General features: G+C 55.2%; 1 protein-coding gene across 5 annotated transcripts in view; it reads right to left on the reverse strand.

Moving 5' to 3' along the window:
- Nucleotides 1-1,239: 1,239 nt before the first annotated feature.
- The window catches only part of SCFD2 (sec1 family domain containing 2), a 413,820-nt gene continuing 388,682 nt past the window's right edge, over nucleotides 1,240-26,377 (reverse strand). The window contains exons 7-11 of one of the 5 annotated variants that reach the window (XR_005369015.1): nucleotides 23,913-24,047; nucleotides 12,473-12,592; nucleotides 12,082-12,183; nucleotides 11,661-11,777; nucleotides 1,240-2,665 (exon numbers count right to left, since the gene is read on the reverse strand). Coding sequence is in view for 2 of the 5 variants with exons in the window: in XM_038556084.1 (XP_038412012.1) it covers nucleotides 2,573-2,665; nucleotides 12,473-12,592; nucleotides 23,913-24,047 (348 nt within the window). In the remaining 3 variants the exon portion in view is untranslated. Of the gene's footprint in view, nucleotides 2,666-11,660; nucleotides 11,778-12,081; nucleotides 12,184-12,472; nucleotides 12,593-21,314; nucleotides 21,495-23,912; nucleotides 24,048-26,377 lie in introns of those variants that run through there. The other 4 variants (XR_005369014.1, XR_005369016.1, XM_038556084.1 and 1 more) reach the window with 4 other exon arrangements.

Below are 26,377 nucleotides of genomic sequence, written 5' to 3' on the forward strand. Positions count from 1 at the left end.
GGGCGCCATCCCTTCCCGCTCATCCTCTCGGGCTCCTGGGTAGTGAGCACCAGAGAGGTCCTAGGGGGCTCAGGCCAGGGGCCCGCATGCCCCTGCCTCAGTGTCTTCTTTTTCCTTATCTGACGAAGGCCCTTGGTAGAATTTATACCAAGTTTCCATTATGCTTCTGCTTTTATTTTTTTTTAAAGATTTTATTTATTCAGAAGAGACAGAGAAAGAGAGAGGCAGAGACACAGGCAGAGGCAGAAGCAGGCTCCATGCAGGGAGCCCGACGTGGGACTCGGTCCCAGGACTCCAGGGTCACGCCCTGGGCCGAAGGCAGGCGCTGAACCGCTGGGCCCCCCGGGGATCCCATGCTTCTGCTCCTAATTCAAGGAGCCGTGCTCTGTCCCATGGGCCCTACCTTCTTCCAAACACACTCCGGTCACCGTGAGCCTTCTTGTTTGTCCAAAGCCTTCCGCTAACTGATTGCCTGTCTAGCTCCCTTAGGCCAACCGGCCACCACAGAGATGCAAGAGGATGGTTCTAAGGCAAACCTGTGACATCTTCCCCCTCGCACCCCCTGGCCCCCTTGGGGGGGCACAGTACCTGCTGGACGACCACACTTAACAATCAGGGGCGTCCTGCTTGTGTGAGTCCAGATTAGAAGCTTGCGAGTATTCTTTTTTTAAAAGAAGAACTTGTAGGGCTGCACTAAAGCCACACAAGTGATACACCAGTACGTGTTCGCTGCGAAGAAAACTCAACACAGAAGTCTACAGAGAACGAGGCTCCCCCTTTTCTGAGCCCTCCCACCTGTACCCCTTCCCAGAGGTCACTACTTGTTAGCAGTTTGGTTTTTAAATTTCCAGAGAGTTTGTTTTCCTTTTCTTTTTTTAAAAATATTTTATTATTTAATCATGAGAGAGGCAGAGACACAGGCAGAGGGAGAAGCAGGCTCCCTGCGGGGAGCCCGATGCGGGACTCGATCCCAGGACCCCAGGATCGCACCCTGAGCCAAAGGCAGACGCTCAACCGCTGAGCCCCCCAGGTGCCCCGAGAGTGACCTTTGCACACAGACATACGGTGTAAAACTTCTCACAGGGCCAGGGCACCAGGAGCCCCAGCTGCTCAGTCGGCGAGAGCCCCAGAGTCAGGGGCGTCGCGTCTGGGTCCCTCACCAGCGTGGCCGGAACCCAGCCCAGTGCCTGGAACGTGTCACTCAGTACCTGGAAATGAATGAACACATACTGACACACATAACAGGTTATTATTATTATTATTATTTTTAATTTTAGAAAAGAGCGATCTCTGCTGTAATTACCATTTCTTTCGGGCTATTGCCATTTTCTTCCTTCCTCAGATTCAAGCTTCTAGATAAAGAGGAATGAAAGAGGCGTGGGGGCTCTCCAGGATCAGCACCACTGGAGTTAGCTGGAAAGCATACTCGGACCAAAAAAAGAAAAAAAAAAAAAAAAAAGGAAAAAGGAAAGAAAAAGAACACTGGTGTATATAAGACCTGCTGTGATCGTGTCTCCGAATGCTTTCCAACTTCACAGTCTTTTTCATAAAATGACATTATTTTAGAGGGAACTAAAATCTGAGACATGTGTGAGTGTTTTGATTGACATTTCGCGTCCCTACCTGTTTAATCCACTCTAGAGCGGTTTTTCCGCTTCCCCTCTTCATTACAAACATCTTTCGGAGGCGCTAGAAATTTCCGCGAACCCTACACCTACACAAATGCATAGCTGGGTTCCAAGCAGTTAATGTTTGCCGGGGTTCTTAACTAGCTTCACTCGTGGGGTCGAGGGTTTTCTGTCATAACCGGAAGGAAAAGTCAGACCAACAGAAAAAGCGAGCTTTCTATTTCAGTAGAAACGTGGACTCCTGGAGGTCCCGGGGGTCGGGGTCCCCGTCTGGACTCCCTGGACCAGACACCTTTAGGGGGCCTTCCCTTGGGCGGGGAGGAAGCCCTTTGCTAGGCAGGGACAGCCGCCCAATCCACCTCCCCCACCACTGTTCCAAGTGGGCCGGTGGGCCTGCGTGCGAGCACGGGGGACAGTGGCCGGATGGGTGGACAGGGCAGGCCCCGGCTGCCACCCGCCCCTCCGGCCTCTCAGCGAGGTCCCAGATCCCATCTGCAATGTTCCCCCCAGTTACATGATCTTAGGGAAAGCCACACTTCCCTCGCACCCGGAAGTCCAAAGCAGGTCTCATTTCTTGAGCGACTGCAGACCAAACGGCTCGTAATCCGCCAGCGCTTGCCAACAGGTGTTTACGTAGCGCTGACAACCTTGCCCTTGGAATCGGGAAGGTCAACAGGGCGAAGGAGAAATGAGAATTAGGTTGAGTGAAGCAGGCCGAAAGTTTGATACCTTTAGGAAGATGATTTTTTTTTTTTTTTTTTTAAAGAATCGCTGGCAATCCGAGCGCAGTCCTTCGCTACGTGTGGTCAAGACCCTTCAGGGAGAATTCCGTCCTCCCCACAATGGGCAGAGGACGTTGGTTTCGGAGGCGGGTCGTGAAGGGCGACAGGCGGCAATACAGGTGTTTCCACCACGGGCAGGTGTCATCGCAGCAGCAGCATCGCTCAGAAGCCAAGGTCTGGATGCAGCCGGTCGGTGGCAAATAACAGCTCAGGAATGTTAAGCGGCTTCAGGAGTCGCGTGGACAGCACGATGACCTACCAGCGGGAGGGGACAAACACACCGCAGACCATTAGGGAAGCCGACCCCAGGTTATCGGACGTCGGGAAAGAAAAGGCAATGTGTTTCTATGGGGGAAGGCGTGGAGTGGGGCACTGTGGGGGGAAAGCCGGGGGGGCAGCTCGAAGGCCACTGGAGGCTAGTGTCCTGGGTGGGAGGACGGGTGCCCAGGCTGGGAAGGATGGCCCGTGGGACAGCAGGGTTCCTGAACCTTTAAGCCGCTGGCACCCAGGATGGCCTCGCCCAGCCACCACCCGGCGGCTGAACCGAATCCGATCATACTGTAGCTTTGGGATCCAGTGATGTGACCAAGGGGGGCGGGGGGGAGAGAAGAGAGAGAGAGGTTTCTCTCTTCTCCAGGGAGCCTCCGCTCCTTCAGGGAGCATGAGAAGGACACCCAAGAGGCGGACGGCGTTGTGGGTGAAAATGATGATGACTCTGTTAACTTCCTAGTCCCCAGAACTGGACATTTTGAATAACAGTAATTTATTGTCTCATGGTTCTGAATGCCGCAAGTCCAAGACGAGGGTGTTGGTGGGGTCGGTGCCTCCCAAGGGTTGTGAGGGAGAATCAGTTCCATGCTTTCCTCTCAGCTTCCTTGTGCCTTCGCACTGTCTTCCATCTATGTGTGTCTTTCTGTCCAAATTCCCCCCTCACCCCCCCTTTTTTTTAATAAGGTCACAGTCATACCGGATGAGAGCTCACCCTAATGATCTCATCTTAACACGATCACCTGCCAAGACCTATGTCCAATAAGGTCACATTTGCAGGCTGTAGGGGTTCAGACTTCAGCATCTTTTGGGAGGAGGACACGATTCGACCTATAACGATGGTGGGCTAATGATGGTATTGGCTAATATTTATTGGTTCTTAGGATGCGCCAGGCTCTGAGGCTGGTCTCTCTTGGTAGCCACGTAATCTTCATCACAACCTTGTGCCATGCGTACACACGTTACTCCTATTTTGTAGTTAAGGGAGATAAAGTACAGAAAGGCTCAACCCACTTGCCCAAGGACACACAGGAGATAGCTGGGCTAGGATTCCGACCAGACAGGCTGACCCCAGCATCCAGTTGCCCACGTGGTCACTCCTGTCACGTCAAGGGGTCTGGGCAAGGTTGGTTTGCTCCCCTAGCCCACGGGGACCTTGGGGCCTCTCTGCCCTGCTGCGTCCTTTGGTCTGGACCTTGCCTCTCAGGCAGTTTTCTCTCTGTAGCACCCGAGCAACTTGTTCAGCGGGGCTGGGCTGGGTCTGGTGAGGTTTGCAGAGATGGCCAGCTGGGGAGCTGCCGCTGGGAATGGGGGAGGAGGTTCTAGACCTGGAATTCCTCAGCCCAGCTCCTGAGCAGAGGGGACCGGGCTTCACCTGGCCATACGGCCCGGGAATGCGCATGCTCGCGCACCTCCTCCTTCTGCACCCCCACCCCCAGACCTTCCAGGTGTACCCAAGCCGATGACGTGGCCAGCTCCCAGCTCCCATCGGTCAAAAACAAGAGTCCACACTCCCACATGGAGGAAAGGCAGGTGGGGCCGAAGTCAAGGGAGGAAGGAGAGAAGAAAACATTTTATCGTTTTCTTCCCTTTGTTCAAGAAGCGAGGATTATGAAAACGTTTTCTGCTTAAAACAAAAGGTAGCCCTTGCACGCAGCTATTTTTACTTTTTCTCCAGAGAGAATCTTCTTAAACAGTATACAGTTAATGTCAGCCAAGCTGTAGTTTTGGCGGAAAAACAAATACTAAAGTCCGGGCCCACAGTCATCCTTAAAGCCAGGTGATGAGAGCTTGAGGGCAGCAAATGCACGTTAGCATCCCCTTATCTGCGCGCACGGCGTAGACACCATTCGGACACGGACTCTCGGGAGGGTCTTCACTGACTCCTCGGGATCTCCCCACGCCAAGCCGCCCGGGTGGCGCCCAGGCGGGCACCCGCATCAGAGCCCCGGAGAGCCCGGCTCCACTGCAGACTGGCCACGTGCCCCAGAGGAAGTCACTTCCCTGGGAGCTTTCCTGTGCGCATCCCAGAAGGAAAGCAGCAGCCCCTGGCTGCAGCGAGGATTACGTAAAGTCCAGTGCGCAGAGCACAGGAGGCGCTCGGCAATTGTGAGCTGCTGTTTTATTCTGGCTTTGTGATTGGGTCACAGGTCTCCTTTTGCATGTTGCAAAAGCTAAGAACGCTCTAGAAAAATACGTGTCTGTGCACACACACAGGATTCTGAATATAGTTCTGGGTGGGCTTTGTGTACAGCTAGGACTCCTCCACCACCAAGTAGGACACCCTTATTCGGGTATTTTTTTTAAATGTGTGCACAGGAACCAAAGTCTCTTCTGTACTCTCTAGCGGTGGACTCCTGTGAGGCTGCAGAGGGCCCCCCTCCTGCCCTCGGGACCTGCCTGTGCCCCCCAGCACTGCAGGCCCCTGCGGTCCTTCCAGAGCCAGAACGGCACGTTCCTCTCCGGCCGAGGGGAGGGCACGCAGTAGGGCCAGCGAGCAAGAGCCCTCAGGATGGGTGAGTCATGCTGGCAGGACCGAGGAACTGGGAGAGAAAAGGCTGGAGACTCAGATGCCAACGCTTCTGGAGCCCAGAGTCCATCCCTCGGACCGTGTGCTGGGCTTCCCCTGAGCTGTGACCTCCCCTGAGCTGGAACCAAAGACCAGGCCCCTCCCGTCTAAACAGGCAGGTATTTAGCACGCAGGCTGGAGCAGAGGGGCCTGGGACGAGCCCGGTGGAGGGCCGAAAAGAAACAGATGGAGGGATCCCTGGGTGGCTCAGTGGTTTAGCGCCTGCCTTTGGCCCAGGGCGCAATCCTGGAGACCCAGGATCGAGTCCCACATCGGGCTCCCTGCATGGAGCCTGCTTCTCCCTCTGCCTGTGTCTCTGCCTCTCTCTCTCTCTCTGTGTCTCTATGAATAAATAAAATCTTAAAAAAAAAAAAAAAGAAACAGATGGAAAACCAGGGCAGCGTGTGAAGGGAGCCAGGGGGTCTCTGAGGAGGGGGAGGTGGAGACCAAGGCCTCCTGCTGGGTGGTACTGGGTGAGAGCACAGACTTAGGGGTGTCTGACCTGGGCCTCATCTTCCTCCCCCTGGGCTCGATGGCCTCGTCTGTGAAGTGGGAGTAAGGATGCCACCCGACGTGACCCTTAGGAAGGGCGCACGGGATCGGCGCAGCTGACAGGCCCTCGTGGGGCTGAGAACAGTACTTGTGTTGCTGTGCTCATTAGCGTCACATCCTGACCACTTTCACCCTCTGCGACATTCCCTCTCTCCAGCTCACAGCAGCCCCGGGGCCACCGCGGGGGAAGTCGAGTCACCGTCCTCCCCAAGTGTAAACCTAAACCTGTGTTTCTCATGGGCCTAAAACCCTGACCGCCTCCTCCCCGCCCTTTGATAAACCCAACACCCCCCAGAGCATTCCAGGACCTGGGAATCCGATGGCTGCTCAGCGCCCCAGGCCCCACCCCCCCCGCCAGCAGGTGCACATTCTGCCGCCCTAAACTACTGGCAGCTGCGCAGCTGGGACTTTGGGGGTGCTTCTTGCCCCGGAATGTGAGTTCCCCTGCTCTTTGCCTGAGGCCCTCTCGGTCCTTCAACAGTCTGCTCCGGCATCACCACCTGCAGGAAGCCTTCCAGGACCACCCCTCCTCAAGACAGAGAGTGTTCCCACGGCTGTTGGTATCACACCGCGTCCCCTGTTGCCTTCCCCGCGTCCTCCTGCTGTGTCTTCGCACAGTGCCTGACACCCAGCGGGCCCCGGAGACAGTGACTTAGTGATCAAGTGGGTGAACGGTCAGACGAGGAAGGAGGCAGTGGGTTTAGCAACGGTCGGTGGGAAGGTTTTCGCACCGGGAGGCTCTCGTAGCAGAGCGCCAACAGCTCTGGGAAAATGGTCTCTAATCAGCTCAACTATTTGTGTGAGTTTCCTGCTGGGACGCGGGCAGGGCTGCGTGGCCATCGCCCCATTAGCCTGTTGCCGTCGAGGGGCCGCGAGCTTTGGCGTATTCTCGGTGTCTGTTGGTCTTCAGACCCATCTGAACGTTTTTAGAGGTTTTCAGCCCATTCAACCGAGGCATGTCTGCATTAGTGGATGAAAAACAGTTCTAAGAATTCTAAAAAAATTAGCCAAGCGGGGGACCAGAAGATGGCCAAAGATGGGAAGGAATTTAAGAGGGTCTGAGACTGGCCTGTTAGACAATTAGGATTTTATAAGCAGCCATCGAATGTTTGGTTGTTGGCAATATTCCTTCAGAGAACTGGTTTCTGTCCAGACGGCCGAGGGTATGGATGAAGACTTCCATGTCTGGGCTGGGGGCTGGGAGCGGGGACCCCAGGGCCCCCCAGGGCCTCCAGAGCCGCTGAACAAGCCCGAGGTGGCCTGGGGGCTCCGAGCCGGCCCTGCGCTCCAGCGCATATTCAAGGCCCGGCCTACCCCTGCTTGCACAGGTGCCACATGCGTGCGCACACCCACTCATACATGCGTGTTAGACGCGGAAGGTTTGTGTCATTAAGCCGGTGGGAGAGCAGATTAACGACCAGGCCTTCTGGGAACCCCCTGTGAACTGTCTGACCTGCTAACACACCGCCTCTGAGCTTGGCGGACTGAGTAGCCCAAAGAACCAGACGCGGGACATCGCAGGTCACTTCCTCACCTGTGTGCCTTCTGAGGGTTGTTTAACAAGTTCCTTGTGGAGGGGACGTGAGAACAAAACCTCACACGCTGCAAATGATCTCAGAATTGTTGATTCACAGGAGTGAAGGGCGGCGTGGACGAGAGTACGGTGAACTCGTGGACTGCCTGCCATCCAATACTCCCATCTGTACTTTCTCCAGAGTTTCAAGGGCAGGTTATAAGGGCTCCAGGCTAACTCGGGCAAAAAAGATCCATTTAAAACCCCACTGATGTTTTCCTCAGAGTAAGAAACTTCAGAATAAAATGAATCTAGGGGTGCCGGGGAGGCTCGGGCAGTTAAGCGGCTGACTCTTGATTCCAGCTCAGGTCGTCAGGGTCAGGGTCATGTGATCGAGCCCCGGGTCAGGCTCTCTGCTCCGTGTGGAGTCTGCCTGAGATTCTCACCCTCTCCCTCAGGCCCTCTCCACCTCCCAAATAAAGAAATAAATCTCAAAAAGAGAGAGAGAGAGAGAGTGAGAATAAAATAAATCTAGACTGGAAAAAGAAAGGACAGGAAGTCACTGGACTCCTCTCCTTGGGCCTTTCAATCAATCTGAGAAGAACCCGGAGCCGGGTTTTAGGGTCAGGATTTCGGCATCCTGAACCCCTAAAGTTATGCGAAACTGTGTATGAACATGCTTCTCAGTTGACCTTTTTTTCTATTACACGCTGAGTAAACAGGCAGCTCCAGAAACGCAGAACTGCTAGAAAGTGTGGGTGGGCAGCATGTGCCCGCCTATGAAAAGCAGTGGATGGCGGGGCCGATGTGCCCACACGGCCTTCCTCTGTTTCCCGAGCTGGTCCTCCCCTGTGTTTTCTGGGACGGTCCCTCCCTTGGGGCCTCGTGGCCACCATCCAGGCACGGAGCCTAGCCTGCAGGGCCGCCTGGGCCCGGGCCCCACAGCAGGCAGCAAGTGAGACGGAGGCCGGTGCCAGGCACGCGCTCCGGAGCGAGGGGAAGCCTACACAGCTTCCCGCCTCACGGTGGGAGGGGGTGTGGGGTGGGGTGGCGGGAGCCGCCTCTTCGATCCCCTTTTTCTGTAGTCAGGACGGAGGAGGGCCTTCTCCAGCTGCCGGCTTTTTCCCATCGGCACGCGGACCAACAACCGAGGATGGAGAGCGGAGGACACACGCCCGTTTTAGAGTGTGACAACCGTCCTGGAAGACGAGCAGGTGCAGACGTGGTCTCTGGATCCCATGTGTCATGCTTCGCGGGAGAGAAATCATTTCTCCTGTGCCTCAAATGGGTTCTATGATTTTCCTTGGTCCCTGAAAGCTTCTCAAAGCCTTCTCCTCCACGGGGAGCCTGTGCCGTGGGAAGGAGCATCCCCCTCCACTTCTTCCCACCATAACCCCGCCTGTGTTCTTGGGACACTTGTCTCTGGCTGGAGTTTCTCGTGTTCCATGTTGGTCACTCACGATGAGAATCTAAGTCCCATGAGAGCAAGCATGGGGCTGGCTCGCTCGCTGCTCTACCCCTGGCACAAGAGTGGTGCTGGGCACTCAGCAGACATTCAACGAATGTCACCGGATAGCCCACTAACCCGATTTGGTAGCTGTGACCGTAGGCTCCCGTACTGGGGTCCCCATAGCACCCAGGCACACGGAGATAGAAGATGTGCATCTGGAGAAGACGGGGATTAATAGGAACGGATACAAGAGTCAGGCTGGTTTTAGTTTGTCCAGGCTCTCAGGAGCCGATCAACAGGTTGGCGAATTCCCCGGAAGAGCCCCTTTGACCTTCTGCGACAGTAATACCAGGAAAGTTGCTAGTGTTCAGTACTCAGCAATCAACCCGCAATCATGACACCCAGCAAGCCTGACCCTACTTCAAATGCTTGGGAACAAAATAGTAAAAAAAAAAAAAAAAAAAAAGAAACTCAAAGTCCTGAGGCTGGAGGGGAGCAAGCAAGCAGAATAGTAGTAGGAAGAGGCCCCCCGGCAGGCGGTGGACTCCTGCGAGGGCCCGGGCAGCTCCTGGGCCCGAGGTCCCTCTCCCATCCTGGGGACCTGCTGGGCCCTGCAGTCCTTCCAGAGCCAGAACTGCACGTTCCTCTCCGGCCGAGGGGAGGGCACGCAGTAGGGCCAGCGAGCAAGAGCCCCCAGGATGGGTGAGTCATACTGGCAGGACCGAGGAACTGGGAGAGAAAAGGCTGGAGACTCAGTCGATGCCGACGCTTCTGGAGCAGTGAAAACCGAGCCCAGAGTCCATCCCTCGGACGGTGTGCTGCGCCGCGTGGGCTGCGGTGGGCCCGAGGCGGGCGGGGGCTGAGGAGGGCCCCCCAGGGCCTGCCAGGGCACACTCAGAGGCACGTCGGGGGACTGAGAGGCCTCGGTGTGCAGAAGAGCAGACCCAGGGGCGAACCCGTGGAAGGGGGACGGGGCTGGTTCGCCTGTCAGTCCTGCGGGGAAGCGGCACTGAGGAGCGGGGCTCCGAGGGGGCAGACACGGGCTCATCCAGGGGAGCGAGTCGTAGCAGTGAGGCCCTCCGAGACTCAGGAGGGCTGCGGGGGGCCGGGAGGGGGGCAAGTCCTCGCCCCTGGAGACGTTGGAGTGCAGGCTGGCTGGTCCAACAGGATACGGAGTCGGATCCGTCCACTACCGCTGTTCCTGTCGGCAGTCACGTCGGCGTTGGCTTCTTGGTTGAAGGTCTGTTGGCAACGCCGATCCAGGAGAACCGGTGCTTTTCGGTTAGTTGGCCCGTGTTCCCCAACTGACCTGAGCGTCGGAGCGGGTCACGGCCCCAGTATGAGGGCCACCGCGGCCAGCCGGGGCAGCAGGGCCTGATCTCCACTGCACCTGCAAAAGCCGGCAGCGGCCCCGGTCCCAGATTTGCACAGAGGTGGCCGCAGACCCAGGGCAGCTGCGAGTCTGCTGAGGTCGGAGTAAGGGGGAGCGGCCTCCGCAGGTGTCCCTCCAGCCAACACCCGGTACCCACCGCCTCTCAGCAGCTAGGGGACGAAGGGCTCTACAATAGAGAACCCCTCCGCTCTTCTCCGCTGCTGCCTTGGGAGGAGCGGGGCGTCTTCCTGGGGCCCCGCTAGCTCTTCGGTGGAACTTTCTGCACAACGGACACACGGCAATCCCGGCGGTGCCTTGAGCCCCAAACTCTTGGAGGGGCTCCCTCTGCAGAAGCCTGAGCACGGGGTCAGGTTGTGGCAAAGCCGCTGCAGGTTCCGGGGCCGGGTTGTCAACCTCAGGTCATGCCGCTTTGAACAACATCCGCCTTTTATACTTTTAGAGTGAGGGTTAGGGTGTCCGTCAGGCTGTTAGGATGCGGCGCTAAGGATTTGGTTCACCCTGTTAGGGGCAGTGAGAAGTGTGCTTTCTGATTAAAAAAAAAAACAAAACTAAAAAGTCTTGCTCAGAAAGGCTCGCTAGACAGATCCTTGGTGCTGCCGAAAGGATGTTACATGGGGCAGGATTTGCCAGTTTGTCCGAAATTCCGCCAGCTATGACCTCGACGGGTGGTAGTGAGGGCAGGAATGGTCACAGCCAGCGACTGTCACCCCCCGTTCAAGAACGTACGGCAGCTGCCGAGGTCCTCAGGTCCCTTCTGAGGCCAGGTGTCTGGAGGCCCCGGGCCCAGGTCTTCTGTGCCTCACGGCGGTGCGGCCCCTCCACCCGCCGGGCCAGCTCTGTACCCCGTCAAGCCTGCAGGCCAGGCCTGCAGAGCTCCCGCCACGTGCTCAGGCCCGGGGCGCCCCGGTTTTGGTTACGGAATCCACGTCCACTTGAGGAGATGGGGCAGGCCGGGGGTGGGCCACCAAGTGCAGAGGCGGGCAGGGCCTTCACGGAGGCTCCCTGGGCTGGCCAGGGGGACAGGCACTGTCATGGGTGCAGGTGGGAGCCCAAGCCCCGGCCCCCCGGCCCAGAACCCCCTCCGGATGCCGTGCGGCTCTGATGGACAGTCCCCTGTGTGAGCCCTCGTGCCATCCAGAGCACGGCCCCTGCATGTCTTTTGCTCTCTCCAAACCCCGGAGGCCCACGCAGCTGCCTGCAGAGGCGGCACAGAGCTGGAGACCGGCCCCCAAAGGCAAGTCTCAGGTGGGGAGCAGGAGGCGAGGCTCGATGGGAAGATGCTCCGGACACCCCCGTCTTCCAGCAGGACGGTTCTGGGGTGTGTCGTCCAGGTTCCTCGGGGCCCCCAGGGCACGGAGCCTGGGCTTCCCTGGCTTTCCTTTCTCCAGTGTCTTGTCTTTTCAGACTCCCTCCTGGGGTCATCCCCCACGTAAGCCACCCGCTCTCATGTCCCTGTCCCATGGTCTGCTTTGGGGAGCCTGCGCAAGCGAGGACTTGACGTCTTACCGCGTGACAGGCTCCGCTTCCCCAGACAGATGGAACTTCCGGAGGCAGGGCAGGGGCTCTGCGCCCAGGGTGCCTCCCCGGGCTCCCCAAGCATCGTGCCAGCAGCCGAATCTCCTCCTGCAGAGCGTGCTCGGTTACACCCAGGAGCAGCTGATGCGAAGGGTGGCCCCCCTTTATGGAGAGCGAGAGCTGTGCAGCCGCCACCGACCTGGGAGTGCCTTCTCTCCCCTTCCCTCGTCTAAGGCTCGCAGCCACCCTAGCCCGGCTCCTCCGTGGGAAAACCGAAGCCTGTGCTCGCCCACATCCGCCAGCTGCTCAACGGCAGAGCTGTACCAGCGAGGGGTCTGTGTTCCTGACCCCGGGCCACTTACGAGGGGGATGAGTGGGACCCGGCAGGAGGTGACAGAGAGAGGCTACCTACGTGTGTCACTGCCTTGATGACGTGCCTCCCCCAATTCCTCCAGCCCTCCAGGTGCCACGGTGGGGACGTGGTCCCTGGGAGTCGCCCTCAGGTATCTGGAGCCTGGAAAGCAGTAGCAACTCTTGAGTGATCAAGAGCTGACCGGCCACTAGAGAATACGTGCCCTTCAGGAATCGGGACTAGGGATGGCAGCAGCTGGAAGCCCAGAGGCGGGCGAGGACCGTAAGGGACAGCTCTCCCCGGGCCTCCCCATCAGGGGACACTGGCCCTGGGGCAGACGGAGGGGGTGGGAGCAGGAAGGTAGGTGGAGATGGGGAGAGGCGCTGGGAAGCTGCAGGAAGGGCCCTCAGCGGCCACCCTCCTGCTTCTGCGCCCCCAGCAGTCCCGGTACCTGGGTTCCCGGCTTCAGGGACGGCACGAGGTCTTTGAGCATCTTGGCTTCGGAGACAGTGACTCCGCCCACCACGAAGAGGATCAGCAGAGGGTGGTCGCTGGGATGAGGCCGGCTCACCTGCAGAACAAAGCGGGGTGGGCTCCAGCGGCTGGGTCGGGGCAGAGAGCGCCGTGCGGCCGGGCGTCCTGTCCCCGTCCCTCCGGGGCCCCCAGGGCTGCCACCCCCTACTGCAGCCGGCGTGAACAACCCGTACCCCGTCACCTCATGATACCCCTTGGATGGTTTTATGGAAAGAAACGCTGAGGTCGAGGGGCAACTGCTTATTCCCTCCCTGGCCGCCTTCAGGTCGGAGCACAAGCAGGCCCCTTATTCGTTACGGAGCTCGTCCTTCCGGGAGCTTGCCACAGCCTGTGGTTATCGGACTTGGTCGTCCGTTCGTTGTCCCCTTGGCCGTCTCCGCTTCCAGAACCCGGGATCTGGCTCACTGCCGAACTCTCGGCTGACCTCGTGCAGTTTCTGGCACCCAGGAGGTGCCCAGTAAATGTCTGTGGGATGGATGGACGGCCAGAGCCCGAGGGAGCTGGCGGTGGAGGGGTAAAGACACGCACGAGCCGAGCACCTGCCCGGGGAGCCCATGTCCAGGGCAGATGTCGCGCCCTCGCCCTCTCGCGAGCCAACCTTAGCTGAGCGCCTCACCGCGTGGGATGGCCCACCTGACGTCGTGGAGCATCACCCCGAGGCCCTGTGATGTCCTATATGCTAACGGGAGAATGACTCACAGAACCCCTCAGGAAGTGGCAAAATGACCAACACTCAGGGACTAACCGAAGGCCACAGAGGGAGGTTCTGAAGACCGTGTGCTCCGAGCCCTACCTGAAGCTGGCGCGGGTCTGGCAGCGTGGGCGAGAACCCAAGTTCTCGGGGCAGGTGGAAGCCCGCGGGGTGGACCGGGCTGGGGCGCAGCCAGGACACAGCTCGCAGGGCATCACGGCAGGGAGCGCGGTGCCAGCTCCCCTACGCGGTGGGCCCAACAGGCTGTGACGCCGCCGAGGCAGGGTCCCCAAAGGCGGGGATTGTGTCCGCTCAGTCACACTCACACCCAAACCATCTTCCCACACAGACGGACCCCGGGGGGGGGGGGCAGTGGGCCCAGGGCAAGCCCTTTCTCCTGGCCCTGCTCCAACTCCCTGCTCAGCTGGGTTCCTCTGGCTTCCTTGCCCCAGCATACCCAATTTTCAACATCTTATTTTTAAAATACTTAGAAAGGTAATAGATTCGGTGTTTCCCATTATAGAAGTTACTCTTTGGCTTCTGGAGAAGGAACTCAGAATGGAAAAAAAGGAAGGAGGAAGGGAGAGAGGGAGAGAAGGAAAGAGAGATGGTGTGTGTGTGTGTGTGTGGGGGGGATCGAGACCCAGATCTAACCTTCTCCAAAACAGGTCGTGGTGAATCCTGGAAACTGTGATCTTTAGGAAAAGACTGACTCCTCATTCCCCTCCAGCTCCTTGCCCTCTAGCTCCCCTTCCCCGGGATTGCATCTGTTGGCTGCTTTCTTCCAAGTCACGGGACACACACCCGGGACAATCCTGCTTGCGTCCCACTATGCCCCCGGACTAGCTGTCACCGAAGTCACCACGGCCATCCTGTGTAGGGTCAGTGAACACTGCTTTGTCTTCATTTAACGGGTTATTTCCATGGCATCTGTCACAGTTGGCGACACCTGCCTGGCTACTCCAGCAGCACTCTCCGCGGGTTGTTCCCTCTACCTTTCTCATTGTTTCTTCTCACATTTCTTCACAGGTTCCTTTCCTTGGTCTGTCCCTTAAAAGTCCATGCTCCTTAGGGGCTCTATCTTTGGCCCCCGGCCCTTCTCACTCAATACATCATCCCCGAAGGATCTCACCTACTCACTCGCCTTCAACAATCTTTTCTATCCTTCCCAAATCTATGTCTTTAGCTCCAACACCTCTACTGAGTTCCTATGGACATGCCCACCTGGCTGTCCCCAGGACCCCTACACTCAACAGGTTCCAAATTGGATGCATGATCTTGCCACGACTATTCCCCATGTTGAATTTCTTCTTTCTTCCTTCCTTCCTTCCTTCCTTCCTTCCTTCCTTCCTTCCTTCCTTCCTTCCTTCCTTCCTTCCTTCCTTCCTTCCTTCCCTCCTTCCTAGATTTTATTTATTTATTCATGAGAGACACAGAAAGAGGCAGAGACACAGGCAGAGAGAGATGCAGGCTCCATGCAGGGAGCCCAATGTGGGACTCGATCCCGGGACCCCGGGATCACAACCTGAGCCACAGGCAGATGCTCAACCCCTGAGCCACCCAGGCGCCCCTCATGTTGACTTTCTAACGGCATCACCATCCTCACAGAGCCCTGAGCCAGACGCCTGACAGTCACCTTGGACTTTGCTCCCTTTCATTTCCCAGGTCAAGCCTGTTCATTGTAACCCCCCTTCCCCCAAATTTGTGGACCTCTCCTTGAGATCTCCCACTGTCCCTATTCCGGCCAGGCTCTCATTCTGTCTTCCCCAGATGACTGGCACAGCCTCCTGGGTTATCTCCCTGTGCTGGTCTGGCCGTCCCCCATCCGTTGTCCTCGTTGAGGTTTTCTAAAATGCAAACGTTTCTTGTCACCTACGGTGAGCACTCTCCTAAATATTCCTGCGCATTATCTTATTCAATCCTCAAAATAGCTTCTGGAGGCAAACACAACCATGGCTGCATTTTGCAGGTGGCGAGTTTCAAGTTTTCACACCATAACTCAGTTGTGACACGAGGGGCCAAGCTCCGGAGGCCACGCTCTGAAACACTCCTCAGCTCCTTTGCGTGCTTGCTCCCTCCGTGAGTCTTTGGGAACGAAGCTGGAACTCCTTACCTCGGCATCCAGGGCTGTCTCAGCGTGACTTTGCTTCATGTCTCTATCTCCACCTTCTACGCCCGCTGTTAGCTGGAGCCATTCCTGAGAATTTGAGCCATGCCCGACTGCAGGGTACGTGGGGTGTTTGAATGTTATTGAACATTTGCACTGAAAATGCATTTATCACAGTGTTCTGTTTGGTTTACTTTCACAAAGTAAACGAAGCCATCAAGAAACAGGAAGCTGGCACCCTGGAGCCCCTCATGCCCCACCCTGGTCACGACCTCTCACCAAGGGTAACTACCACCCGGACTTCCGATACTCGACGTTGTACTTTGCTCTTTTCCCCTCTCTCTGAACCCTGGAGAAGCTCCATGTTAGTGGGAAAGATCCGTGACCCACAGGCCCCGGTTGGGACCACACCAGTGTGCTCTGGCCTCTGTCCGTGCCCTGGTCCTGCAGTTATTCAACAGTTAAAGCCCCCCTTCTCCTCTGAAGAGGTGTCTCTCACCATCTCGGGACCCGCAGCCGACCACACCTCCGCCGTGGCCCTTGTCAAACTGCTCTGCTGCCCGGATACACCTGCCTGTCTCCTCTTCTAGACTCTGGGCTACTGAAAGGGAAGCACAGATCGTATTTATCTTGGGATTCTGGTATTTCGGGCATTGAGCACAGACCCTGCTTACAGTAAACTTCGTCCAAATGTTGTGTGAATAAAAATAAATGGATGGACAAATGAGTAAGACCCACGGGCCAACTGGAGATGCGCTTCCTTTCCTTAGGGATCTTTGAGAAAGTCTTTCTTTGCTTCCAGTGTGATTTATACTGGCTGAGTCGCTAACCCGAGGTTCCTCCCAGCCCTGCAGATCACTTTCTCCCTCAATCCTGGAACCGAAACACAGCTGCCTTCAGAACTTCAAGTGGTACAGTCTGTTCCCAAAGACACGTGCTTCCTGGAAGAGCCTGGGCTCTGAAGCGCACTGCGAGGATCCTGGGAGGATGTCCTGAGAGATGAAGAGGAGGCAAAGAGCAGTAACAACAAGGAGCAGGCCCCTGGGGCCAAGGAGCTGGGGGCATGTTGGGGTTGGCACAAATAAAAGGGTCCCCCTCATGCACACTGCCATTTGCTCTTTTGGTTTCTGTTCAGATTTATGTTTTGATACCGGACTTTCCTTCTAGAACATGTCAAGTGGGCAGGCCCTTGGGAGGCGGAATCCCTTAACGTCTCTTCCAGCAGAGTAACACGTTCCCTGTAGTTGCCCCCACCCCCCGGCTGCAACCTGGGGGTCTGCGAGTTCACAGTGTGAGGCACCTTGGGGATGAAGGAGGTGAGCGCTGTTCGTGCCATCACAGGTGCCCAGATGAATGAAGCGAGTCAGACTCCCCGCTCTTCCACCTTCTGGGGCTTCGCTGGCTGGGATGTCAGGTGCGGGTTCCGGTCAGAGAGGGCGGCTTCTCTCCCCCCGCCGCCCAGCCCAGCCTCTGAAGCTCAGGCTGTGGGAACCTTCTGTGCAGCCGTGGGCGCCCCGAGGCTCCCTGATGTCCTGACTGGTTCGGACGGACACGGTGTCCTCTGGCCCCGTCCAGGAGTCCCGGGAATCCCGCTGCACGTGTGACTCCTGCGCTGTGTCCCCAGCACAGGCAGGGCCGGGCCCCCATCCTCCAGCCCTGGAGAACGGAGACAGCGCAACAGGAGCTCAGGCCTCAATGCGCCCTCGGCCCTGGGAACAGCTGTACCGACTCTGAAGGTGGCCCCGCGACGGCTTTTCTCCCGAAAGAAACTAGGAGCACGGCCACTGCCACCAAACAGCGCGTGTCCAGCGTGGCGCTTCTTACTCAGTCATTCATCCGTCCACGATACGTAAGTGAGCAGCGGCTGAGGGCGGCCGGCTCTGGGCCTCAGTGGTGTCGGGGACGCCGCAGCGGACGGACGACACCCCCTGCTGGGGTGGCGCTTCTCTCGGTCACGGTCACGGAGAATGACAAAGTCCCCGAGCACACAGGTAAGGGAGCGCGCGGGGGACAGGCAGCAGGGGCTGGGGCGGGCATGACCCGAGGAGGGAGCATCAGGGCGACTCTGCAAGTAGGCGACGCTCTCAGCTCGGTCCGCAGATGGGGACGGGGCGCGCCGAGGGGCCTCTGGTCCCAAGTCCCCCAGTCGGTTACCTGGAGGGCCCAGCCCGACATCCAGGCCCGTCCACCGCAGCCGGCTGTCATCTCCTCTGGCCGGGCTCCTCTTTCTCTAGCAGCTCCGGGCAGTTAGCAGGCCCCTGGGGGACCCCTCACGGAATCGCCCGCGCCGCTCTGTGTTCCGCTCCACCTCCCTGCCCCATCGGCTGCGGTGCAGGGCTTCCTCTTTCTGGAAACATCCCCCTCCGGCGTCAGAGCCTCCTCAGCATCTCTCCTGTGTCCCTGGACTCTCCTGGGAGGGCTCGGCTTGCTTGACCTGCCCCACGCCGGGTCCCCGACGGCTCGGGCTCTGGGCCCTGCTCTGCTCCTGAGCTCCAGACGGTGGCCCAGCCGCTGCCCGTGGCCCTCGGCTCCCTTGTGCCACTGCCCCAGATGGCGCCGCTGGCCCCCAGGCCGTGCCGAGCTGCAGAGCTAAGCTCTCCAGTCAGTGATCTCACTCTCCATTCCTGCTTCTCAGTCCGAGAGAATGTTGACGCCGGTCACCCAGTCACCCCACGCCAGGCGAATGACCCCAGACGGTGTCCTCTCATTGGTGTCCACATCCAAGCAACCGCCGGTCCTGTGGGACCTGCCAGCACTGCGTCTGGGCCCTGCTTGAGCTCTGGATCTCCTCACCGCACCGGCCTGGTGCCGCTCTGGCCATGCTGCCCCCCCACGCGCCACTCTCAGGGCCACCTCCCTAACATACAAACCGGTTATACATTCCTAACAACCATTCAAGGGCACCTCGGCGTTTTGGTCAAGGTTTCCACGTCCAGCCCGGCCTCATCTGGCTTTTGCTTCTCTCTTTGTCCTCCTATGCTTCCATTCCCTACGTTTGTCCTCGGCCCCAGCCTTTGGGAACTACCTGTAACTCCTTCGGGGGACCAGGCCTGGGTCCCCCGTTGCTAAGTCCTGCTGCCCCGCCGGCACTGCGCTCTCCTGGGAGCTCTCTCCGGCTCACGGCCTGGCTCCCCCTCCTCCGTGCCCTTCCGTCTGGCCTGGCACACGGCTTCTGGCTCCTGCCCACGGTCCTCCGTGTTCCTGTCCGTCTCCCTAGCTAGCTGCGTGCCACACAAGGTGAGCTCAGCCGTGGCAGGTGGGGCACCTCGTTGGTCTCTGGGTCTTCCCTGCCCACCACCGTGGCAAGCGCACAGAAGAGGCCCTCAGCGGCCCCGCGCAGGCAGACAAGGTCCGTAGGCTGCCGAACCAAGTTTCTTTGCTTAATGAATCCTGCCGTGACAATCCACCTCACTAGACCTTACGGGTAGTATTCAGCTGGGGTTAGACACGCATCAAGCCTTACCTCACGGGATGAAGCACAGTTATAGGGAGAAGAAAATAGAAACAGTGGCTGTGGCATCGCTGCCCTGCCCCGTCGGCCTGGACGGCCAAAGGCATAGTCAGGCCGAGCGCAGATTGTGTTTTCCAAGAGTGTCGCAAACAGGAATCCCAGGACGTGCGCTGATTTACTCAAGAGACACCAAATGCTGACATGCTTTCTTCTCGTCAGAAATGCCATTACGTATAAGGGACCTGGGCCAACCAGTCACCTCTCTGGCTTGTTTTCTTACGTAAACGATGAAGAGCTGGATTAGATGATCCGCAGGCACGTCTCACTCTTACTACAGTCCAAGGACCTGACAGCAAATATTGCCTGAGGCTCGTTGTTTTTGCCTTCATCGCCATGGCTTCCTTCACCCCTGGCTGTAGGCATGCCTGTGTCTGTCTGTCCAACCTGCACGTGAATGGCCTCCTTTACACTCACGGTTGTGGGGTGGGCTCCCAACGGTGATGTGGGGGCATGTGATCCTGCCCCTCAGCCACAGTTGACTGGCTCGGGGCAGGGCCGCTGACCTAGGTTGGGCCAATTCGAGACACTTCCATGGGAGTCAAGACTTGACCTAAGATAGATGAGGTTCGGGCAAAGAACCGAAGGCTGTGGCATCACTACCCAGCCACTCATTCAACTGCCGCTTACAGAGCACCTGCTCTACGCTGGCCGCTGTTGTGCGCATCTTGTGCAGGCCAGAGCAAGTCCCAAAGAACTGCTGGGTTTCCTGATGGCTTCCCAGCTCTCAGTCCCAATCCTTGCTGCCCGCCATACTGCTGTCCCGAGGTCCCCGAGACCCTCCTTGGTCTTCACCATAAATGGTCCACAATAGATCATAACGTCGTGCACTTGGTTGGCACCTTTACCGCAAACTGAAAGAGTTTCGATTCTGTTCCCCTCTCACTACCAGCTTCTCAGGGCCTGCCGAGCAGCGGCTTCATCTCCCCTCATGCACCCAAGGTGAGGGAGCTCTCGTATCAATTCAGAGAAGGGTCCAGAGGCAAGAGCCTGGTCTTCTTTGAGTCTTTTGCACAAATCTTTTATTTTTCCCCAATTAAGCATGGCCACATAGGAAATGGACAGGAACAAACCAAAACCTTCTTAAAAAATACGTATAAAAGGAGGTGAAAGGGCCTCACGCAATTTCATTAGATAAAACCCACCCTCCTCACGCCAATTCCAGCAGAGAAAACATCTTGACAAATCATGTCCTTTAGTCAAAACAAGCAGGGGGCCAAACACATGGAGTAGATATAAAATATATTATTTTCAGGAGACCGAAACCCAAACCACACATTCCAGAGATGCATTTTAAAAGTGCTGCCCATTAGACATGCTAGTTCTAAATTAAATTAACGTTGAAGCGAGAAGGGGTAAGGTATGTTTCGATTTATTTATGAGATCACTATCACGCTTTCCTGTAAGGAGATCAAGGTGCTCTGTGCAGAAAGAAGCCTCTTGGAGAAATGCTTGGTTCTTTGAAGAATGTCAGGTTCTTCCAAAGCTGTTTCTCTCCAGTTCAAGAGCCACCCCCAACCCCCGAGAAGGGCACTGCCCTTTGAAGCCCACAGTTGCTTGTGGCTAAACACAAGTCTATCCTCCACGTGAGGAGTGCATGTAGCTGATGGAAACACTGTCCCGGAACCGTCTTGTGGCCTCACTCACTTTTCTCCCCAGCCTGTCTGCTCCACCTTCCAGGGCCTGGCACACTGAGCCTGCCAGAGCAAAGTCCTGCAGTGTCTCATCACGCAGGAAGGCTTTGTTTTGTTTTTGTTTGGTTGGTTGGTTTTGAGATTATATTGCTAAAAAAAAAAAAAAAAAAAAAAATTATGGCAGACAGGCAGGTCTCTCATTACTGAAGGCTTTCTGGGAGGTTTGTTTTGAAACCAGGTCAGGAGCATGAGTGAATTTTCTGTCCCCTAGACTGGGGGGAAAACTCTTAGAATTAGCCACACACCGCCCTGTCAGGCTGCACAGCCAGGTACGTGGTTCAGGCCGAGTGAGCGCAGACTGTGTTTCCCAAGAGTGGCCACGACAAACATTTCTGCTCCTCCTGCACTTGCTCCCTTTCCAAGAGGAAGAGAGCAAGTCGTCTCTCTTCAAACCCGAGTGGGTATGTGACTGCTTCAACAGAGCACCGTGGAGAGCATGCTGCATGACCTCTGAGGCTTCCATCTGGCTCCTCCTAGGACGCTCGCCCCTGAATGCAGCCGCCGTGCTGGGAGGAAGCTCAGGCCGATGGAGAGGAACTGTGTCCCTTAGCTCACAGGCCAGGCTGGGCCACCGGCTGGCTGATGGTCAGTGCGCCACCTTGAAAGCGAATCCTTTCCTGTCGTGATCTGCACAGAGTGCAGAGTCATAAACAAAATCAGTGATCGACGGTATGTCAGGTCAGTGTTTTGGGATGGCTTGTTACGCAGCAAGAGATAACCAGAACAGGTGGGGAAGGAAGGCTTCTCTGGACAGTCTTTATAGAGGAAAGCCCATTAGCGCAACGTGGGAACGAGATGATAACAAGCAGTAGTAGGATGCAAGTGACGTTCCCACTTACTAAAGGCAAAATCCAGTGGCCTCGACTTCCCTCTCACAGAGCTTTGGTTTGGTGCAGAGAATCTCGGATACGTGTCTTGCATCCTCTTCTCTCCATGGGCCTTAAAGAAGAATAGAAGACACGCTCTCCTGGTGGCTTCCCTCCAGCTCAAAGACATCGCTCCTTGGGAACTCGCAGTTATCCCTCGAAGCCCGACTGACTGTTCCTCTTTACATTTATCCATTTATTTTGTTCAAGCCCTGAACACATGAGCCAGAGGTAATGCTCCTTTACAAGTTCTATGGTGTGGTAGGAAGAGCCAGCCACGGAAGCCCAGGTAGCTAGAGACCGAAACGACTCTCCGCTGGGGTGCTGGGGTGGGGAGGGCTCTGTGGCCAGCCCACGGAGACACTTCCCACCCCCTGCAGGCAGATGACATCCTCTGGCAATTGAGAGAAGATGCCTGGCAGCTGGGGGCTGAGGGATGGATTCTGACAGCTGCCGGGAAGACACAAATTCCCCCCTTTTCCTGAAATGCATTACTTGGAAACCTCCTTTGGAGATCTGCCTCAAGGGGCCAGGGCATTACTTCACAAGCTCTAACTCCAGGGATATGAAGGCAGAGACACACAGCAGCCCAGGATGGCTCCAAACACCATCCTGGGCAAAACCCTCCTAAGGACAGCGAAGCGAAGCTTCTGATCAGGGAAAGAGCTGCAGAAAACACTCTGCAGAGTGTAAAAGGATTAATTTAAAAATGTGACATGTCACGATTCACAAAACAGTACCGGAAAACGCAGGCTGGTGGGTTCCGACAGGGGAGGCTCCACATTGGCTGGACACCTGCAAAGTCCATCGGCCTGTTAAGGGGACTGTCCCCTTGGAAGGAAGCAATTTCATTGGTTGCTTCATCCAGTGTTTCCTGGACATATTTGGTCATTGGATCCTTTTTTGCTAGGAAACAGCAGTGTCTGTGGCACACGGTTGGACAGGAGCGGGTCGGAGGCCTCACCTTGCCTGGACTGTGCCTCTCTGCACCTGGGAGCGTGTGCAGTGAGTGGAGTGCAGGCCTGAGCCTTCACCGGGCCCCTGGCTGACGGTGAAGGCAGCAGCCTGAGCGGGGAAGCACGTGTGGCCTGTTGGGCTACCCCAGGCCTCGCTGGCCAGGGCCTGAAAGTCCACACTTGTTATTATAGTCGCACCCTAGGGCGAAGCCCAAGCCTGGGAAGGAAGGAAGAGGGTGTTCAAGTGGAGAAGGCTTTGGAGACCATGTCTAGCCTGGAAGTTTCTATACAATGTAGCCACCATGAAGGGCTCCCAGACACCTCAGGCTTCCATTCAACACAGGAGCCCCCACACGCTTTTAAGAAGCTGATCTGTAATACATTATTTACCAAAAAAAAAAAAAAAAGGAAGGGGAACATCCAGCAGCCACTTGACTTGCTAACCAGAGACAGCAGGAAGGAGACCCGCCCCCCTCCCCCCCACCCAAGCCGGTTTACTGCTTTGTCTCGAGTTTGATTGTCTGCCTTCTGTCCTCTGGCTTTTCCAGGGGACCAGTTTTCCTGGCATATGCATTTACCGAACTCTGAAAGGCCAGATCTTCTATGTAGATTAATTCATGATTTCAAAGACGCTTTGAAGTAGGCAAAACATTCTGTTATTTCCAAGAGTTATTACAACTGAAATCCTGGCATAGACTGGGAGGCCAGTCCATAATCTTGTTTAGATCCCTTTAAATTTAGAAACTTTATAGTGAGTTAAAAATAGATCTCATTTGTGTACTTTTCGTCCTTTCATCCCCAAGGCAAAGGCTGTTCCATCATTTTGACCTACCCTTGATAGCAGCCAGGGGAAAGTCTAGCACATGTCACCTGGGAGCCCGCCGGGCTAAAACAAAAGTCATTTCCAAAGGGACCTGGGGGTGATGTTAGTCATATGACTAAGCAGAGTTATTCATTATTCTACAGAAGTTCTAGAATGAAGAGCAACAGACCATCATTAAGACCTGTGAATAGTGGGATCCCTGGGTGGCGCAGCGGTTTGGCGCCTCCCTTTGGCCCAGGGTGCGATCCTGGGGATCCAGGATCGAATCCCACGTTGGGCTTCCGGTGCATGGAGCCTGCTTCTCCCTCTGCCTGTGTCTCTGCCTCTCTCTCTCTCTCTCTGTGTCACTATCATAAATAAATAAAAGTTTAAAAAAAAAAAAAAAAGACCTGTGAATAGTATGTGGATGAAGCCAGAATGTGGGTCTGGAGAAGAGTTTGCAGTAGTGCTATCCCAGGGGGCTTGCTTATGTCCTAATATATTGATTGAAAAAAAAAAAAGACCATGATGCTTAGGTCAAAGGAAGTCATATAAGTCTGGAAGGTCAGGCTGCTTAGAACCAAAGTTAAATATAGATTGCACCTGATTTCAGACGACCCAAAACACCGATGTTATCTTATAGGATCCTCACCAAGGTGAACGGGGTGCCAGCATTTTCATGCCCAGCAAAGAGAGCATTACAATCAGGATTACCTCTTCATGGTTACTTTACCTTCATAAACATGCTAAATCCAGTTTTAAGGAGATCAGTGAGGCCTGAAGACATGTGTTCAATATCCACTGGATCTGGCCTCTCAGGATTAAATATTTCTTCCACAACCTGCTTCAACAATGGCTTATAGGATGCCTGGAAAGACAAAATATTGTGCTGTGAGTAAAAGGGTTTGTTTGCTTTGTCTGGAGAGACGATAGCTTTATCTGCACCCAATGAAGCCAAACAAGTTTATTTTGACACTGAGCAGTGGCTATGATTCTGTGTGTATGAAAAGCCAACTATAACAACATTGGTTTTTTTTTTTTTTTTTGAGTAAATCTCACCCTAATGCCCTAACGCTATTTTTTTGTTTTTACCCCCTTCTGTAAGCAAATGTCTCTTACCGGGGCTATAATCCTAGTGGGACTACTTTTTTTTTTTTTTTTTTGGTGGGACCACTTTTTAAAATCTGGGTTTAAGATGACGATTTTATAGATGAAGAAAACTGGAAAGCAAAGTATCGTCTTTTGACACAGACATGAAGATGGTCTCCAGTTTTCCTCAACATTCTTAGAATTATGCTCCCCTCTGCTAGGAACTGGAATGTTTTCGTAGGATGTATTGTCACGATCCAAGCCCAAAGCAATCCCTTCTTCCTCTATAGAGCTCAACTCCAAGTATGACTTGGCCAGAAAACAAAGCCAAGATGCCAAACAGGAATCTGACCAAGGTCAGGGCTTAGAAAAAGCAGGCCACATGGTACCATAAGAATTTCAGTAGAATTAAGCTGATGTGGATTCGGTACAGCTCCTACGGTTTGATAAATGGTGCTACATCTATGCATGTTTAGATAATATTTGGAGGCAGCTGTTCCTGACCAGTGTACTTCCTGCGCATGGTCCCCACTCCTCGTGCCTTGTTCTCCTTCCTACCAAGCTCTTCCTCCCTCCCCATCAGCTGACTCACCCCTCCTCCCAGTCCCGTTGCTGTCTCTGCTCTCTGGTCCCATGGGGCACCCGAGTTTGGAACCCGAATGCTGAAAGAAGGAGGGACGTCTCCTCTCCACACCCTCTGAGGATTATCACAGCCTCACAAAAGCCAGGTCCCAAGAGTCCTGCCCAGACGTTTTCAACTCTTTGCCTCTTTGCATTGGCTGAATCTGTGACCTGCCTCTAGCTAGTGTTGAGGCTATGGGGTGAACTGACTTCATCTGGCTTTCCTTACAGTCATTTTTTTTTTTTTAACTCTTATTTCCCCTTTATTCCAACTTGCTTATTTAAAATATTTTAGAAATAAAGCAGGATATAAACCATCAAAATAACAAACAATTATTTAGAGGGTGCCTGGCTGGCTTGGTCGGAAGAATAGGTGACTCTTGATCTTGGGGTTGTAGGTTCGGGCCCCATGTGGCACCTAGAGATTGCTTAAAAATAAAACTGTAGAAAAACACAATTAAGGGTGCGTTGGTGGCTTAGTGGGTGGCTTAGTCAGTTAAGCATCTGCCTTCGGCTCAGGTCCTGATCCCGGGGCCCTGGGATCCAGCCCTGCATCAGGCTCCCTGCTTGGGACGGGAGTCTGCTTCTTCCTCTCCCTCTGTCCCTCCCCCTGCTTGTGCTCTCTACCTTTCTCTCAAATAAAATCTTAAAAAAAAACAAGACAAAATAACCCTCAACACCCTCCCCCCAAAAATTGTTTAGCTAGAATGTGCCTTTATGAGGGATAAGATGCAGGGAGAAACAGCAACTGTTCAGCTGAGAGGTGCAGCCCTCTTGTTTATTAGACCAACCGACTACTGCATCCCCAGAGATCTCCCAGGTAAATCTTCAAAAGACAGAAATTTAAAAAAAAAAAAAAAGGCAAATACTATGACTCAACCTTCCCCATGCTAAAGCTATACTAAGATAGATTTTTAAAATTTATCATATAGGCAAAAATGGAGAGGTTTGAAAGCATGCACTTTTGACGAGTCCGTGGGGGAAACAGACCCTCACATATATTGCTGGTGGGAGTGCAAATTGTTGCAATCAGCGTGGCGAGCAATGTGGCAGGCCTATCACAATGACAAGTGCATTTGGCCTGGCAATTCCACCTCTAGGAATCTGTCCTGTAAATATGTTAACCTATGCAGATGAGACCTATAAAAGGCCCTTTAGTGTTTGTCATAGCAGAAGACTGGAAACAACTCAAGGGCCCATCGGTAGGAGCAGTTTAATAACTGGGATCCCACCACAGGAACTGGCAAAAAGCAGGGTGCGGAATAAAGTGTGGGCGGAAAAAGCAAGGTGAGGAACAGTGTGTGTGCTGGGCTGGCATTCGTGTAACATGTGTCACCGGGGATTTGGAGGTCTGTATCTGCTGGACTGTACCAAAGAGAAATTGTGATGTGTTTACAGAGACGGCCGTGAGCAGTGATCGTGGACTGGAGGGCAGGACAAGGGACCACGGCGGGAGGAAGACTTCAATATATCGCTTTGCCTAAAACA

This window comes from Canis lupus, chromosome 13, assembly GCF_011100685.1.
Source record: "Canis lupus familiaris isolate Mischka breed German Shepherd chromosome 13, alternate assembly UU_Cfam_GSD_1.0, whole genome shotgun sequence".
Lineage (NCBI taxonomy): Eukaryota > Metazoa > Chordata > Mammalia > Carnivora > Canidae > Canis > Canis lupus.